This window comes from Ahaetulla prasina, chromosome 15, assembly GCF_028640845.1.
Source record: "Ahaetulla prasina isolate Xishuangbanna chromosome 15, ASM2864084v1, whole genome shotgun sequence".
NCBI lineage: Eukaryota > Metazoa > Chordata > Lepidosauria > Squamata > Colubridae > Ahaetulla > Ahaetulla prasina.
The window spans coordinates 12,026,355-12,042,412 of record NC_080553.1 but is presented as its reverse complement, the minus strand read 5'-3'; the positions used below and the strand labels follow the sequence as shown (position 1 = coordinate 12,042,412).

Sequence of the window (16,058 nt, the reverse complement as noted above, 5' to 3'; positions counted from 1 at the left end):
ATGACAACTCAACATCAGACTAGAAATGCTTTGGGAGTTGACATCTGGAACATCACTAAGCAACCAGTCATACTTTGGAAACTACCTGTAGCTCTTTCACAGAGTCACGGACAGATCTTCCCACTCTTGAAACGACCGACCGACCTAATTGTTTCCTGCAAAAGCCCACTCCCCGTTCTCTCCTCTTTTGTTTCCTATGGAAGGGGCCAATCACCTCCAAGGTGTGGCTTTACTCCTAAGTCGACCCTGCTTTCTTAGTTGTTCTTGTCTTCTGGCAGCTCTGCGCATGTGCACACTGGGAACAGGCTCCAGCTGTTCCTCTGCCTCGCTGCTGTCTAGTTCCCTCTTTGCCTCTGACTCTGAGCCCTCGTCCAAGCTTTCCCCAGCCCCCAGGACTGGCCCATGTTCCTCCCTAACTTCCTCACTGTCCGACTCTACTGCCAGCTCTGCTGGCGGGCCACAGCAGCAACCTTCAAGCAAAGGTTAGGGTCTCAACCGTAGAGAATGCTTTCATTTGGGTTCCTGTAGAGAGCAGGAGGTTAGGGTTTTATAGGGCAGGGGGTGAAAATCTGCCCCGATCATTCTTGTGTAGAGACTGATAGACCCTCTTCAAAATCACCTCCTGTCCTAGATGCCCAAACAAGTTAAATGTAGGTTACCTTGAAGACTTTCTTGGCCCATGTTCTGAAGGATTCCTCCTGACCACACAGTTCATCCCCCTCACCCATCCTCAGGATGCGTTCCCCTCCCAGCTCTTGCAGGAGGGTGTCCACAGCACGGGCAAAGGCGCAGAAGTGAGGGTAAGCTCGTGAGCCCAGCCCAAAGACAGAGAACCTGCAAGGAAGTAAGCCAAGGCACAAGTGACCACAAGCTTCTAACATTCAAGCAGAGCCAATGTGGAGGCAGGAAGGATGCAGTTTGCTTCTATAGTCAACGTCATGTTATCTACGTCTCCTCCTCCTCCTCCTCCTCCTCCTCCTCCTCCTCCTCCTCCTCCTCCTCCTCCTCCTCCTCCTCCTCCTCCTTCATCATCATCATCACCACCACCACCTCTGTATCTTCTTCTTCTTCTTCTTCTTCTTCTTCTTCTTCTTCTTCTTCTTCTTCTTCTTCTTCTTCTTCTTCTTCTTCTTCTTCTTCTTCTTCTTCTTCTTCTCTTCCTCCTCCTCCTCCTCCTCCTCCTCCCCTCCCCTCCCATTCATCATCCTTCTTCTTCCTCTTCCTCTTCCTCTTCCTCTTCCTCTTCCTCTTCTTCTTCTTCTTCTTCTTCTTCTTCTTCTTCTTCTTCTTCTTCTTCTTCTTCTTCTTCTTCTTCCTCCTCCTCCTCCTCCTCCTCCTCCTCCTCCTCCTCCTCCTCCTCCTCCATCATCATCATCATCACCACCACCACCTCTGTATCTTCTTCTTCTCTTCTTCTTCTTCCTTCTTCTTCCTCCTCCTTTTCCTTCCTCCTCCTCCTCCTCTCCCTTCCTCCTCCTCCTCCTCCTCCTCCTCCTTCTTCTTCCTCCTCCTCCTCTCCTCTTCCTCCTCCTCCTCCTCTTCCTCCTCCTCTTCTCCTCTTCTTCTTCTTCTTCTTCTTCTTCTTCTTCTCCTTCTTCTTCTTCCTTCTTCTTCTTCTCCTCCTCCTCCTCCTCCTCCTCCTCCTCCTCCTCCTTCCTCCTCCTCCTCCTCCTCTCCCTTCCTCCTCCTCTCTCCTCCTCCTCCTCTCCCTTCCTCTCCTCCTCCTCCTTCTCCTCCTTCTTTCTTCTTCCTCCTCCTCCTTTTCCTTCCTCCTCCTCCTCCTCTCCCTTCCTCTCCTCCTCCTCCTCCTCCTCCTTCTTCTTCCTCCTCCTCCTCTCCTCTTCCTCCTCCTCCTCCTCCTTCTCTTTCTTCTTCTTCTTCTTCTTCCTCCTCCTCCCTCCCTTTGTTGCACTTCTCTACACTTCGCTACACTTTTTCTAGATCTCAAAGGGCCTGTTCTCCTTTATCCCAAATTGGCTCAAGATTGGCTGGATTTCTGCAGCCACTCATAGCTTCTCTGCTCACCTGACATTGGCCAGAGGACCAGCACTCTCAAAGTTGTCCCTGGCTTCAGGTCCATCGGTAGAGGATTTCTGGACGTCCGAATATGAGGAGACACTGTTGAAGCGCACTTTGTAGCTTCTGCAAACAGGGCGGAAAATTAAAGCGACCAGAGAGGGAGGGAGGGAGAATCAACACTATGCTATGTGAATGTATTCCAGATGAATATTTCCCCGTTAAGGTCCAAAAATGTGCAAGAGTCATGATGGCACACCGGTTAGAATGCAGAATTGTAGGCTAATTCCGCTGACTGCCGGCAGTTTGATCCTGACCGGCTCAAGGTTGACTCAGCCTTCCGTCCTTCCGAGGTGGGTAAAATGAGGACCCAAATTGTTGGGTGCAAGAGGCTCACTCTGTAAACTGCTTAGAGCGGTTATATAAGTCTAAGTGCCATTGCTATTGCTAAATCGCAGGTGGTCCTCAACATGCAACCACAATCGGGAACACTCGTCACTAAGTGATGCGGTTGTTAAATGAGGGAATCATTTGACTGTGCTTGATTTTAGGATCTTTTTGCCACAGTCGTTCAGCAAATCACCTAGTGGCTAAACGAATCTGGCTTCCCCCATTGACTCATCAGCAGGGAAGATCGAAGCAGTGTGAAGCAGTATATAAGTCTAAGTGTTATTCCTTCCTTCCTTCCTTCCTTCCTTCCTTCCTTCCTTCCTTCCTTCCTTCCTTCCTTCCTTCCTTCCAGTGGTTAGAATTCAACGTTTCAGGCTAATTCTGCCCACTGCCTGGGGTTCGATCCTGACCGGCTCAAGGTTGACTCAGCCTCCCATCCTACTGAGTTGGGTAAAATGAGGACCCAGATTGTTGGGGGGCAAGAAGCTGACTCTGTAAACCGCTTAGAGAGGGCTGTAAAGCACTGTGAAGCGGTATATAAGTCTAAGGGCTATTGCTATTCCTTAATTCCTTCCTTCCTTCCTTCCTTCCTTCTGTTGTGTCTCGCCCGCTTTCATCGCAGCCGGGGCCTTCTTATCTGCTTCCTAATGCTGAGGAATGTCCTAGTATGCCTCCCAGCCCCAGCCCTGGCTCCATGCCCAAACAGGCTGAGGAGGAAGAAGTACCTCCAGCCCCCAGCTCTGGCTCCATGCCCAGGCAAACGGAGCAACTAGACCCCTCCCCCTCCCCCACAGCATGTGAGCCTGAGGAAGGTCAATTACCAACAGCTACAGACTGGAGTGACCCTCGCTTCAGAAGAATTGATAGGTGGCGGCAACAGAAGGAAGGGAGGGGCAGGCCTGGATAAGTGCTGAGTCATGGAGCCACACCCCATGGTCTATATAAAGGATTTGCTTTCTGGCATTCTCTGAGTCAGGCAAAGTCTAACATATCTTGCTGAAGTCATTTTCTGGTCTCCTGCCTGCCTTGAGAACTTTGCTAGGACTTTGGCAGAGCTGCAGAGGCACGCCTGATTCGGATTTCCCTGACCCGGTCGTCAGCGGAGGAGTGGGACACGACACCTTCCTTCCTTCCTTCCTTCCCAGATTGTTGGGGGCAAGAAGTTGACTTTGTAAACTGCTAAGTGCTATTGCTATTGCTAAAGGTCTATGATCAAATCTCCTCACTTCAAATTTTAAAAATATATCTCCCCCCACCACCACCACAAAAAAAAAAAAAAAAAAAAAAGCATTTGCAACAGGCTCTAAAGCGAGACAAGAGTAAAATAATGTCCCATATCTGTGGGGTGCAAAACTCACCTTTGAACCAAGACAGAAGTAGCAGTAGGCCATAAAATAGAAAGCTAAACTGGGAGAAAACTAAATTTGATCCACCTGCTGAGATTTCAACTCAACCAAAACCGCATTCGGTTAAGATTATGAACTCTCCAGTCACGGTTTGAATATTTTTTCCCCCTTCTGCCACGTTAAATATTACAAATTGGAAGTCCCTGAGGCTTGCCATTGTCTGCTTTATTCGGAGGCAAACGTTCTTGAAGCTGGTGGCATTTCTAAGGCCACAAGGCCCACGGAAACAACCAAATACAAAATAATATAGAATATATTAGGATTTTTTTTAAAACGACAAACAAAATGCAGCAAAATAGAACCAAACAGCGAAAAGAGGGAAAAAAAACCTTACCTCTAAAAAGGAATTGGCTCAAGAAACTAATCCTAGAAATGTGGTACAAACCTGACATCTAGTGGCAGAACGATGTAATTATTATATACTTTAAAAAAAAAAATTGATAGGCTAAGTTTGCACATTATTAAGTACTCTCCGACCGACTGGTTGCCGTTTGTACCGCATGATAAACTAGAGAAGTTTTTCTGCATTTTGCACGTTGCAAAAGCCCTGTTTTTACTTATGTACTTCAGCGTCATTTGCAAATGTAAAAAAACCCCACCCCAGTTTAATGTGTTAATCGGGGAAAAGGTTCTTCGGATGGAGCGATAAACAGAAACGTTCCGCAGGAAGAAATGTAATGTTTATTTTCTGGTGCAATTGGACGGCTGCTGAGTCAATTATCTCTTTTTTCCCCCCTACCACTGCAATGGTGGGATTCAGCCGGTTCGCACGAACCGGTCGTTAAATTGCTGGCTGGCCCCGCCCTGCCCCTTCCCACCCCACCCCTTCTAGGAGTCCCCATATGGCCCATTTTGGGTCCCAGTTAAGTGCAGAGAGGGCTTCTAGGCCCAAAACCAAATGCAGAGGGGGGGGGTGCCCCCACCTGCGGCCGATTTCTGCTCCCAGGAGGCTTCAGGGAGGCCTGCTAGGCCCAAAATGGGGCACCGCCCCTGCAGCTGTTTTTGTTCCCAGGAGGCTGCAGAGAAGCCTACTAGGCCCAAAATGGGGCACAGGGTGTGTGGCATCTCCCCCGCCCCCCCGCAGCCTGTTTTCGCTCCCTGGGGGTGGAGGAGGACAAGTACTGTCTGTCACACTGCCTGGCCACGCCCACCATGGCCACGCCCACCCAGCATGTCATTAGGGCAGAGAACTGGCTGTTAAATTATTTGAATCCCAATACTGTAACCACTGTCCGCACCATTACATCATTAAGACCTGATCAGCAACAATTTCAGCTAAAATCGATCTTAATTAAACCCATTTTAGACAGTGGTGAAATCCAATTTTTTTTTACTACCGGTTCTGTGGGCGTGGCTTGGTGGGCGTGGCCAGGGGAAAGGATACTGCAAAATCCCCATTCCCTCCCCACTCCTGGGGGAAGGATATTGCAAAATCTCCATTCCCGCCCCATTCTGGGGTCAGCCAGAGGTGGTATTTGCTGGTTCTCCGAACTGCTCAAAATTTCCACTACCGGTTCTCCAGAACCTGTCAGAACCTGCTGAATTTCACCCCTGATTTTAGATCAGGATTAAGAAGAGATGCGTCTGTTTCCTGCAATCAGGAAAGTAAGGGTTTCTTTTTCCCCTAAGGAGGAGAAAACTGGCATTTCCAGTTGCCAAATCCCAATTTAGTTAGTGCTCACCTATCTTGATAAGGAAAGAAATCTTACAGTAATTTCTCTTGTTTCTGTAACCGCGACTTATTGTTTTGCAAATTGCGGCTTCTTCTAATGAGTCCCAGACTGTAAGCTGTCTGAGATACGTAATTGAAAGGAGTTGATTTGCTTAAACTTCTAGGCCCGTGATGGTGAACTGATGGCACATGTGCCAGAGGTGGCATGCAGAACTCTCTCTGTCGACACGCGTGCCATCGCCAGCATTTCTTCTGGTTTCCAGCACATACATGTGCGCCAGCCAGCTGGTCTTCAGAGGCACCGGAGCACTAAAAAGTGGCCTGAAAATGGCCAAAAAACCCTGGCAATTTTCTGGGCCACTGTGGTGCCTTTTTTAGGCTGTTTTTCAGGCCATTTTCAGGCCAAAAGAGGCCCGGAAAACGGCCTGAAAACAGCCCGAAAAATGCCCTCCAAACAGGCATGCGCACTGGCCAGCTGGCCTTTGGGTTTCCAGTGCTCTGGCGCGCACATGCACGAGCTTTCCAGTTTGGGCACTCAGTGCTGAAAAGGTTCGCCATCACTGTTCTAGGCTGTTAGCAAAGTACAAAGTCTACCAACTGCAATTGCAAACTGAGCAAGAGTTATTTTAAGATTTTTATCCACCAACAAAAGAGATGTATCCAATTCTTCTGCCCACTCAGGAAATCTACAAATTTATTGGGAGCGGAGTGGAATTCCTATAACCCCACCACAGGCCAACACATAAGAAGGAAGTATGAAAAAAATCAAAGAAATGGCTCCAAGGTGCAAAGGAATTATATTACTGTATTTTTCAGAGTTTAAGATGCACCCTTTTCCCCCTAAAAAAGAGGGTGAAAATCTGGGTGCGTCTTATACTCTGAATGTAGCTCCGCCTAGCTTCTCAAAAGGAGGTTTCAGAGGCTGAAAAAAGTCTCAGAAATGAAACTTCAGAAAAAAAGCCTCCAAACAGAGCTTCAGAAAAATAAAGCCTCTGAAACAGAGCTTCAGAAAAAAAGCCTCCGAAACAGCTTCAGAAAAAAAAGCCTCCGAAACAGAGCTTCAGAAAAAAAAAAAAGCCTCCGAAACAGAGCTTCAGGAAAAAAGCTTTTTTTCTGAAGCTCTGTTTCAGAGGCTTTCAGAAGCAGAAAAAAAAGTTTCAGAGGCTGAAAAAAAAGCAAAGCACAGAGCTCAGAACCAAGGAACCTGTTGCTAAAATTCACCTCCGGGAACAGCTGATTGGGGGTATTCAGGGAGGCCGATCCACCTGCCAATCAGCTTTTTTGTTATTTTTCTCCCCTAAAAACCAAGGTGTGTCTTATACTCCGAAAAATACGGTAAGGAATCTCGTTAAATTAAACTTACCTGCTCTCTTCTAAGCTGGAGTTTGGGTTTTTCATCTCCATCAAGGCACACCCGAATTTCTGAGGCACACAAAAAAAACAAAGATGCATCCCATTAGGGCCAAGGACAACCTCAAAAATAATTTAGACTAATGTGCAACAGGCTTCAGGCAGTTGTGATCCTCCTGCCGTTAATTAAAAACTTCCTGTCATTTCTCCAGCATTCAAAGCAGCCTTTTAAAAGAAAACGGGGCTCTTTTAAGAAACAGTTTGGTCAGAATGAATATAAATCTTAGAGCAGCTGCAAGATTATTATTTTTTCCCCCCCCAGGTCTGAAAAACGACAGGTTCTTTTAAAAAGAAAATGGAAAAGACCAGCTTTGCAATTGTCCAAAATGATTTTTTTTTAAAAAAAAGTGTGCGCTTAGTGCTGGGGTGTCGAACTCAACGCCCTGCAGGCTGGATCTGGCCGCGGGATGCTTAGATCTGGCCCGCAGGGCTTGGCTGGAAACACCAAAGGACCTGCCCGCAGTGCCTCTGCCAGCGAAAACGGAGCTCGGGGGGGGCGTGCACTCCCCGTGCCCCGTTTTCTGCCGTAGCGACCTCCTGCAACACTCTGCCTTTTCGCTAGCAGAGGGCTGGCAAAACAAACTAAAAACATAACAAAACAACAGGAGAAATGTTTCCCCTTTTGCAATTTGAGCATGCAAGAAGGGGCAGGAAAGGAGAAAGGGAAAGAGAGAAGACAAAGAAAAAGAAAGGAAGACGGGAAGAGAGCGAGGAAGGAAAAAGAAGGAAAGAGGGGAAGGAAGAAGAAAGGAGACTGAAGGGGGGAAGGGAAAAGAAGAAAAGGAAGGAAGGAAGGAAGGAAGGAAGGAAGGAAGATTATAATGAGAATGAGGGAGGGTCCCAGGGCAATCCTGCCTTAGCACTTGGCTACCACAGGTGCCCTGACACAAGTGACATCACACACACCCGACCACGCCCCCTTGATGAAATCAAGTTTGACACCCTTGGCTTAGCATATATCAGTGTTTCTCATTCTTAAGATGTGTGGACTTCAACTCCCAGAATTCCCCAGCCGGCCATGCATGCATTAGATGCCTAGATTGAAAACACTGACCCAAATCCTAAGAGAGACCATTAGCACATTGGTAAATTAGCTTAGCGTGCACGCCTAGCGCAGGTCAGCGCATTTTGCCAGTTCAGCTTATTGGGTGAGGCTGCTGGCTCAAACATCTTGTATAAACCTAAGAAATTAGGTCAAAATCCGTCACCAAATGAAATACGCTGGGTGGAAAAACAGCTGGGGAAGCGGATGGTTTAAACTATCGAAGATGGATTTAATCCATTTCAGAATGGATTATGCAGAATCTGCTGGTCGAAATAGATCCCGTTCGGTTGCTACATGTATTACAAGTAGTTTGCAAGGGTCTGCCAGCCTCACCTCTTCCAGGGGTGGGGCTGCTGGGGGTTTGCAGGGGTTCGGGAGAACCTCTAGCTAAGATTCTGTGCAGTTTGGAGAACCCCCAAATCCCACTCCTGGCTGGCCCCGCCCACCCTGCCCCTCCCCTCCCAGGAGTCCCCACGTGGCCCATTTTGGATGCAGGGTGTGTGCGAAGGCTGTGGGAGGGCAAAAATTGGGCCTACCAGAAGTTTGAGAAGGCCGGAAATGGGCCTCCAGAGCCTGGGAAGGTCGTTTTTGCCCTTCTAGAGGCTCAAGAAAAGCCTCCAGAGCCTGGGGAGGGCAAAAACACCCCCCCCACACCATGGTGCAGGAGGCTGACTAGGCCACACCCACCATGGCCACGCCCACCCAGCAACCAGGCAGAGAACCCCTTGCTAAAATTTTTGAAGCCCGCCCCTGCACCCTTTCCTACCTCTCCATTCTCCGGAGGGTCTCCGTTGCCGAAGGTGCTCGTGACCACCAGAACTAGGGTTTCGTGCTCCAGGTGAACGGTGTCATACTCGTCCATCGACATCACCTGGAAAAGATAAAACCAGCAGCTTCAGAAGAACGAGCTTTGAAAGTCCACCGACAACTGCGGTTGAACAAGTTGGCCTCCAGAAGTTGTGGGTGTGCTCCATCCCTGGAGGCTTTCAAGAAGATAACTGGACAGCCGTCTGCTCAGAATGGTATGAGGTCTCCTGCTCGAGCAGGGGACTGGATGAGAAGACCTCCGACTCTAGTATTCTGTAACTGCAAATATGCACCAATATGGACATTTGTGTGAGACAGTTGGACAGCTGCCTTTTTCTTCCCAGCAGTCCTTAGGACTTTGAAAGTACAAAATCACAGATTGTGGCATACTACTTAAAAAGTAGTTGACTGCCCTCGGTCACTTTCCTTCCCCTACCCCCCCCCCCCTGATTCAAATGGCCATTTTTAAAAAGCTCCATTTGCATCTGCATTCTTTTCTTTTGCCTGTCAAGTCTCTGGTGGCTCAGCAGACTAAGTCTGTCTGTTATTAAGAGCAGCTGCTTGCAATTACTGCAAGTTCAAGTCCCACCAGGCCCAAGGTTGACTCAGCCTTCCATCCTTTATAAGGCAGGTAAAATGAGGACCCAGATTGTTGGGGGCAATAAAAGTTGACTTTGTATATAATATACAAATGGATGAAGACTATTGCTTAACACAGTGTAAGCCGCCCTGAATCTTCGGAGAAGGGCAAGATATAAATTCAAAAAAAAAAAAAAAAGTGCCATGGAAATGAGGAGGTTCAAGCAGTCCAAAAGAGTAGGAAGATTTAATGCAAGCGGAAGCTCTCTACAAGAATCTGAACCACTAACAGTCAGGGGAAATGAGTGGGGGATAAGAAAGAAAAATTCAAGGTGGCCTGGATTTAGATCTCTCGCGGGCGCAAAGGGACTTGTGGCTGATGATGCATTTGACCTCTCCCTCAGTCTCGGCCCGGTCATCTCCTACGTTGCCAAATGAAAAAAAAAAAATAAGTAGGAAGATTCACTTTGGAGGAGTTGCAAACTAACTCTGGGAATTGAGTGGCATTGAGAGGGCATTGTTAACATTGCAGGTGCTATTAATCGATCTAAACAATGAACTAAACAATCAATCCCAAAATGACGGTTGCCCAAAACACAATGTGAGGATTTTCAAGGCTGGTCTAGGAGCATTTTGAAATTCAGCCTCCGAGAAATTGGGACAGCTGTCAACTTGTTGGGAATGGCAGCATTTGTTGGGCCACTCACTCTCGCGGTCTCCGGTGGTCGCCCAAGCGACCTGAGGTGCTTACCTTGGCATCAAAGGCATGCTTGAAGATTTCACAAAGAGTTTTTGCATAGACCTGGGATTTCCCTGTTTCTGTGGCGTAGAGGATGGTTGCTTTGACCCTCTTCGCCATTGCTTGTCCCATCAGCTTCGCAGAGAACTTGACTGCTCTGTGTGGGAGATGAAAAGGAAACAAATTCATGGCTTTGGAAAGATCTCATGAGCTTCATACTGCACTGCTGAGGCCACGCAGCTTGCAATACTGCTGTCAGTCTGCCCACAACTTGAACTTCTAACTAAAAACAACCGTTGGCTCCATTTGATGAGAAAGGCATAGTTTTATTAGCGATCAAGTGCATTGCAGCATTGCATATGCCAGAACTGAGAACTGCGTGCCAAAATCCCTAATTTCTACTTCCCCATCCTGTATATTGTGTCAACTCGCAAAGCATCCCTGCCCTGCTCTCGAGTTGTCATAGGCAAGGGGGATGGGAAACCAGCGAAGAAGCATGGCAGCCAAAAATAAAAGCACATTCCAGACATATCTCTCTCAAGGCTGTCTCCCAAGGTTAACCAACAGCAGCCGGAGGGGAGCGATCTCTACAACCCGCGAAATTGCTCCGTTGGTGAATGTGACTGATGACACACCCTGGGGGAAGAGGGGAAACAGGGTCAAGACTGGGCCGTAAATTACTTGGGGTCAGAGTTGGCTTCACTTGGAAGGTGCCAACATGAAGCTCCTAATAAATAACTGGGTTTCTTTTGAAGCTTGGCTCAAGGCCTAGATTTAATTTAGGGCATCCCTCGGAACCCTGACATATTGCCTCTCATTGCCCACCCCAGTGTAACCAATCAAGTCCTGCAAGATGTTTTCATAACAGTCAGTCCAGGTGCAGTTTGGTATGCCGCTCCCTCCATCTTCCAGCTGGGTGACCTTGAGGCAGCATCTCGAGTAAGTATAGTCTCTACTTTCTATTTCCCAAGCATTCCTTCCTTGCACATTTGTGCCAGTCGTTCCCAACTCTAGGGGGCGCTGCTCATCTCCATTTCAAAGCCGAAAAGCCAGCATTGTCTGAAGACGTCTCCATGGTCATGTGGCCGGCATGACTCAACGCCAAAGGCGCATGGAATCTTTCCACCAAAGGTGGTCCCTATTTTTCTACTTGCATTTTTTTTTATCTGCTTTCGAACTGCTAGGTTGGGAGAAGCTGGGACAAGTCATGGGAGCTCACCCCTTTATGCGGCGCTAGGGATTCAAACCGCTGAGCTGCTGATCTTTCGAATGACAAGCTCAGCGTCTTAGCCACTAAGCCACCTTACAAAACTATGCTACACACAGGGAAATGTAACGGTATGGCTGTATACTTACTTAGCTAATTTTTTAAAGCCAATTGCTCTCTTCTTGGTGGGGGTGCCGTTGACGCCTTTCCAGATGTGTGTGTTCCAAGGATCAGGCTGGAAGGAGAGAAAAAGAATCCCAGTTAAAAGAGAAGAACTGAGTCTAAGGATAAAGTCAAGAATTTACTATGTCCAAATGTAGCTTCGATAGCCTTTTGTGGGTATTGTTCAGGAGTTGAATTCTAAAACATCTGTGTCACTGCAGCAGACTTAAACTGGCTCTCTTGAATTAATTAGGGTCAGTAGGATGGAGTGGTACAGTGGCCTAGAGGTGGAGCTCTCACCTCACGATCAGGAGGCTCCTAGGTAGAGGCAGATATTTCTCTCTCTGTGTTGTGGTCCGCCAGCAGCCTCTGGAGCTGGCAATGGAGTCAGACAGCGATGAGGCTGGGGAAGAACATGGGCCAGTCTTGGAGGCTGGGGAAGGCCCAGATGAGGGCTGTGCTTTGGAGGTAAAGGTGGGGCCAGGGTGAGTGGGGCCACAGGGAGTGATGTGCAGCCTCCAGAGGCTGTAGTAAGCAATAAACAGAGGGTAGTGAGGCAGAGGAACAGGAGGAGCCTGTTCCTAATGCACGCATGAGAAGAGCTGTCAGAAGGCAGGAGCAGCTAAAGCAAAGAGGACGACTCAGGAGTAAGGCCAAGAGATGATTGGCCCTTCCCATAAGGCTTAAAAGACCAGCAACGGTGTTTGGGCTCATTGCTGGAAAACAACGTTGATAGCTTTGTCTTTCTGTATTTATTTCTTATCAGCGTCTTCTGCTTTTGAATTTTTGCTAAGAAAAGCCTTTGGCAGTTTGCCTAATTAAAACCAATGTTGGTAATAAGACTGAAGAATTGTGTTAGGAAGAATTTTGCTTTGATTTAGTTTGGACTACACTGAAAATGAGTTAATTCTGTTCTAATAAAGTTTGTTTGTTTGTTTTTAAATTGACCAAGTTTACTACTACCTACTTGGGCCTATACTCTGGAAACACTGAGAATATATATCTGCTGAACAAAACTCTGCATTGGCGACAGGAAGGGCATCCGGCCATTCAAACACTCTGCTAGCTCCATTCAGTTGCCCAGACTCCACCCCACAAGGGATTATGGGGGTCGTTAAAAGAAGATGATGAGTAGGATGGGTCTAGGGTCACAAAGAAGGCTGATTCATGAACTAATTAAATTCCAACCATATGCAGAGAGGAATGGTTTTGTATGAACATATGTCACCAGGAGTCCTAACCAGACAATTATTTCATTCTGTTAATTGTATTTAATTATTATTTTTATTTACTGATTTGTATCTAACCTTTACTGTTTTTACAAGTAGCTCAAGGCGGCAAACATATCCAACACACCTTCCTTCTCCTATTTTCCCCACAACAACCCTGTGAGGTGAGGTGAGCTGAGAGACAGAGAGGGAGGGAGGGAGTGGCCCAAAGTCACCCAGCTGGCTTTCATGGCTAAGGCAGGGCTAGAACTCCCAAACTCCTGGTCATTGGCCCAAAGGCACCCAGCTGGCTTTCATGGCTAAGGCAGGACTAGAACTCCCAAACTCCTGGTCATTGGCCCAAAGTCACCCAGCTGGCTTTCATGGCTAAGGCAGGACTTGAGCTCATAGTCTCCCGTTTTCTAGCTTGATGCCTTAACCTCTAGACCAAACTGGCTCTCTAACGGTCCTTTGTTCTTTCTTGCCCACAAAGAAAGAAGTTCAGTTTCAGTTTATTACAGCCATAGGCCAGAACAAATAAAAAAACACTCAGTAAATATACAATTAAAAATTCAAGAATAAAACAATATATAACAGATAAAATCTACGATAAAATCCAGTTATCTGTTATGTAACTTAAAATTAAAATACTACTGACATCAATCGTGTATAATACCTTTCCTATAATTAAAATACATGGTTTCAACCAATAGGATCACTTCCTAATTTACACGCGTGGAGAGCCGTCAAGTATGTGAGTAAATTTTATTTTTCCCATAACTGTTATATATATCTCCAAAAAGTTGGCATCAGTTGCCATCTATAATTCAGTAACCATTTTTGTTTCTTGTGGACATTGCAGGGACACAATATTTTGCCACTGCACGTGTGGTAGCCGAATTTGAGTCTTGGAGGAGGAAGTCTACATAAAAGTCGTCTGTCCTCCCTTTGGGCTAAAACCGCAAAGAAAGAAAAGAGCCTTAATTGGCTCAAAATTTGTGTAACCTCAGTATTTTGATCAATGGCATGGGACTAAAAAGGCTTCTTGCAGAAAATCCTATAGTTCGCTTATATAGAGCTGGCCTCTTATGTGGTGGAAGAGGAGGGGAGGGCGGTGGTGGTATTCAGCCAGTTCTATACGGTTCGGGCGAACAGGTAGTGGAGGCTGCAGGAAGCTCCGCCCACCCACCCGGATGTCATCACGTCCCGATTTTGACGCTCTTCACATGCGCAGAAGGATCTGCAGATGTGCGGTGGTGGCGGGTGCAAGCGAAGCGAGCCCGTGAGTGCGCTCACATTTGTGAATCGGTAGGGACGGTAAGTGTCAGTTTTGGAAGGCAATTTTCTTTTTTGCTTCTTAACTGACACATATAAGTGAATACCACCCCTGGGCGGAGGGAGGGGGTTGAAAAGGGGCCCCGGGTTGGCAGGGAAGCCGGAGGCTTCTGGAGCTTCCCAAAGGCCCCACTTTTTGGCTGTGCAAAATTTCTGGCAAGAGTATGGAAGAACATCAAGGAGACTTTTCCTGGCACAAAATACGGTTTTAAAATTAGGCAAACGTTACAGTCCCCTCCAGCATCTCCGCAGCCGAACGACGGCAGCGGCTCTCGCAATAATTAAGTGCAAATCCCATCAGTCTACATCAATTTCCTGCATAAATTTAGCCTCTGCCAGCAGGAAAAGCCTTCTGTAACCATTTCAGTTATTAATTTGCGGCTTTCCCTAGTAATCTTAGTTTCCTATGAGGAGACCTCTCTGCTTTCGCGAGGGCTGCCCTACTTAATCTTTTTCTTCTTCTTCTTCTTCTTTTTTTTTGGTATATGTTTTATTTGAAGTTTTCCTTTAGCAACCAAACATACTTTGTGGACCGTGTAATGACTGGGTCTATACCAGGGGTCTGCAACCTTAAACATTCAAAAAGAGCCATTTGGACCCGTTTCCCACAGAAAAGAAAACACCGGGAGCCACAAAACTCTTCCCGTGCCTGACTATTTCTTGAGCGGCCACAAAACTAGCATATGTAGTTGAATTAAACATTCTGTTTTCTTCTGAAACTTTTATTTTCTTGGATTTATCCATGGTTATCCTCCCGGGGGCTGAAAAGTTCAATAAATCGCATGCCAGCAGGCGCCGCACATTGGCGGTTGTGGACGCGTATTTTGAGCGACAGGGAGCCACAGCAGAGGGGTGAAAGGGCCACATGTGGCTCCAGAGCCGCAGGTTGCTGATCCCTGGTCTATACATTTTTACACAGTGCTAACAATTACATTGCTCACGCAGGGAGTTGGGCTAGATGACTTCCAAGGTCCCTTCCAACTCTTGTTATTCTAGTTTTCTCCATCCCCAAACACTCAGCTGAAATCTGAACTAGACTGACAGGTGAGGAAGCGGTACCTGGTACTCGAAGGACGGTGTCAGTCTGTAGTTGAGCATTTCCTGGTGGAAGACGGGGGTGATGCTTCCAGACATGGGTGGGACGATCCACACCCAGTCAGCTGGACAGCCTCCTCGGCAACGGTATTCATTCTCCATGTGTTTGATGAAGGACTCGGTGGCTGAGTGATGATCCACGATCGTCACTTTGTCACTCTGCAGAGAGAAGGGTGGGCGACTCTATAAATCGGGAAGCGATCACAAACTCTATTTCAACAAATGCAGCATTTTTCGGACTTCGTTCACGCAGTACGGACTAGTTCAATTCAAGATCCTCAGTCAACCGGGTCACGGTTTGTCCCAAAAGTGCTTTTTTTCAAAAGGCAACTGGACTGGAGAAGAACTGAAGATGCTTCTGGGATAAGAAGAGAAATGTCTTCAAGGAAAACAACAACAACAACAACCGCGAAGTCCAGTTGCCTTTTGAAAAGGCACGTTTGGGAGAATTCAGGGTATTGGTTATTACAATCATAGCTTGTTCTAACCCAGCTCCCCAAACATGACAAACCCTCTGAAGTGAACTCAAACATTCCTTTAGTTTGGAGCGCCGGCAGCCCCGTCAAAAAGTTTCTCTCTCACTGCAGACTAACAAGTCTGTCCAGCTGGAAGATGAATAGTTGTCTGCCACATCTATTCATCTCTGCCCCCTGCCTTTTATCCCCAGAGATAGGATGGGGCTTTGCTAGCAGTGGTGGCTCTTCTGTCCCAAGGACCTGCCCATAGATTTCCACTGTTCTCCTCTCCTCTGCCTTCTGCGCAGCCGCACGTCAGGCACTGGACCCAGCTGTTCCTTCTCTTCCTCATCAGCCACCTCCAGACCTGAGGCCTGTTGACTCTCCATCTGAGGGCTGATGGACGGCCCAAACTCCGCCTCTGTCTCTCTCTCTCTCTCTCTCTCTGCCAGCTCCATTCCCTCTTCCCCCTTGGAGCTCTCAGGTTGTTTTGATGCTGGCCCCGACTGCCACGCTTCCTCCTGCCCTTCTG

General features: G+C 47.4%; 1 protein-coding gene across 3 annotated transcripts in view; it reads right to left on the bottom strand.

The window, feature by feature from the left end:
* NOS1 (nitric oxide synthase 1) overlaps positions 1-16,058 on the bottom strand; it is a 151,520-nt gene that overhangs the window by 20,543 nt on the left and 114,919 nt on the right. For all 3 annotated transcript variants that reach the window (XM_058158245.1, XM_058158246.1, XM_058158247.1), the window contains 7 exons: positions 15,036-15,230; positions 11,421-11,506; positions 10,077-10,221; positions 8,706-8,810; positions 6,848-6,906; positions 2,026-2,142; positions 660-834 (listed from right to left, as the gene is read on the bottom strand). In XM_058158245.1, the coding sequence (XP_058014228.1) occupies positions 660-834; positions 2,026-2,142; positions 6,848-6,906; positions 8,706-8,810; positions 10,077-10,221; positions 11,421-11,506; positions 15,036-15,230 (882 nt within the window). The remainder of the gene's footprint in view (positions 1-659; positions 835-2,025; positions 2,143-6,847; positions 6,907-8,705; positions 8,811-10,076; positions 10,222-11,420; positions 11,507-15,035; positions 15,231-16,058) is intronic.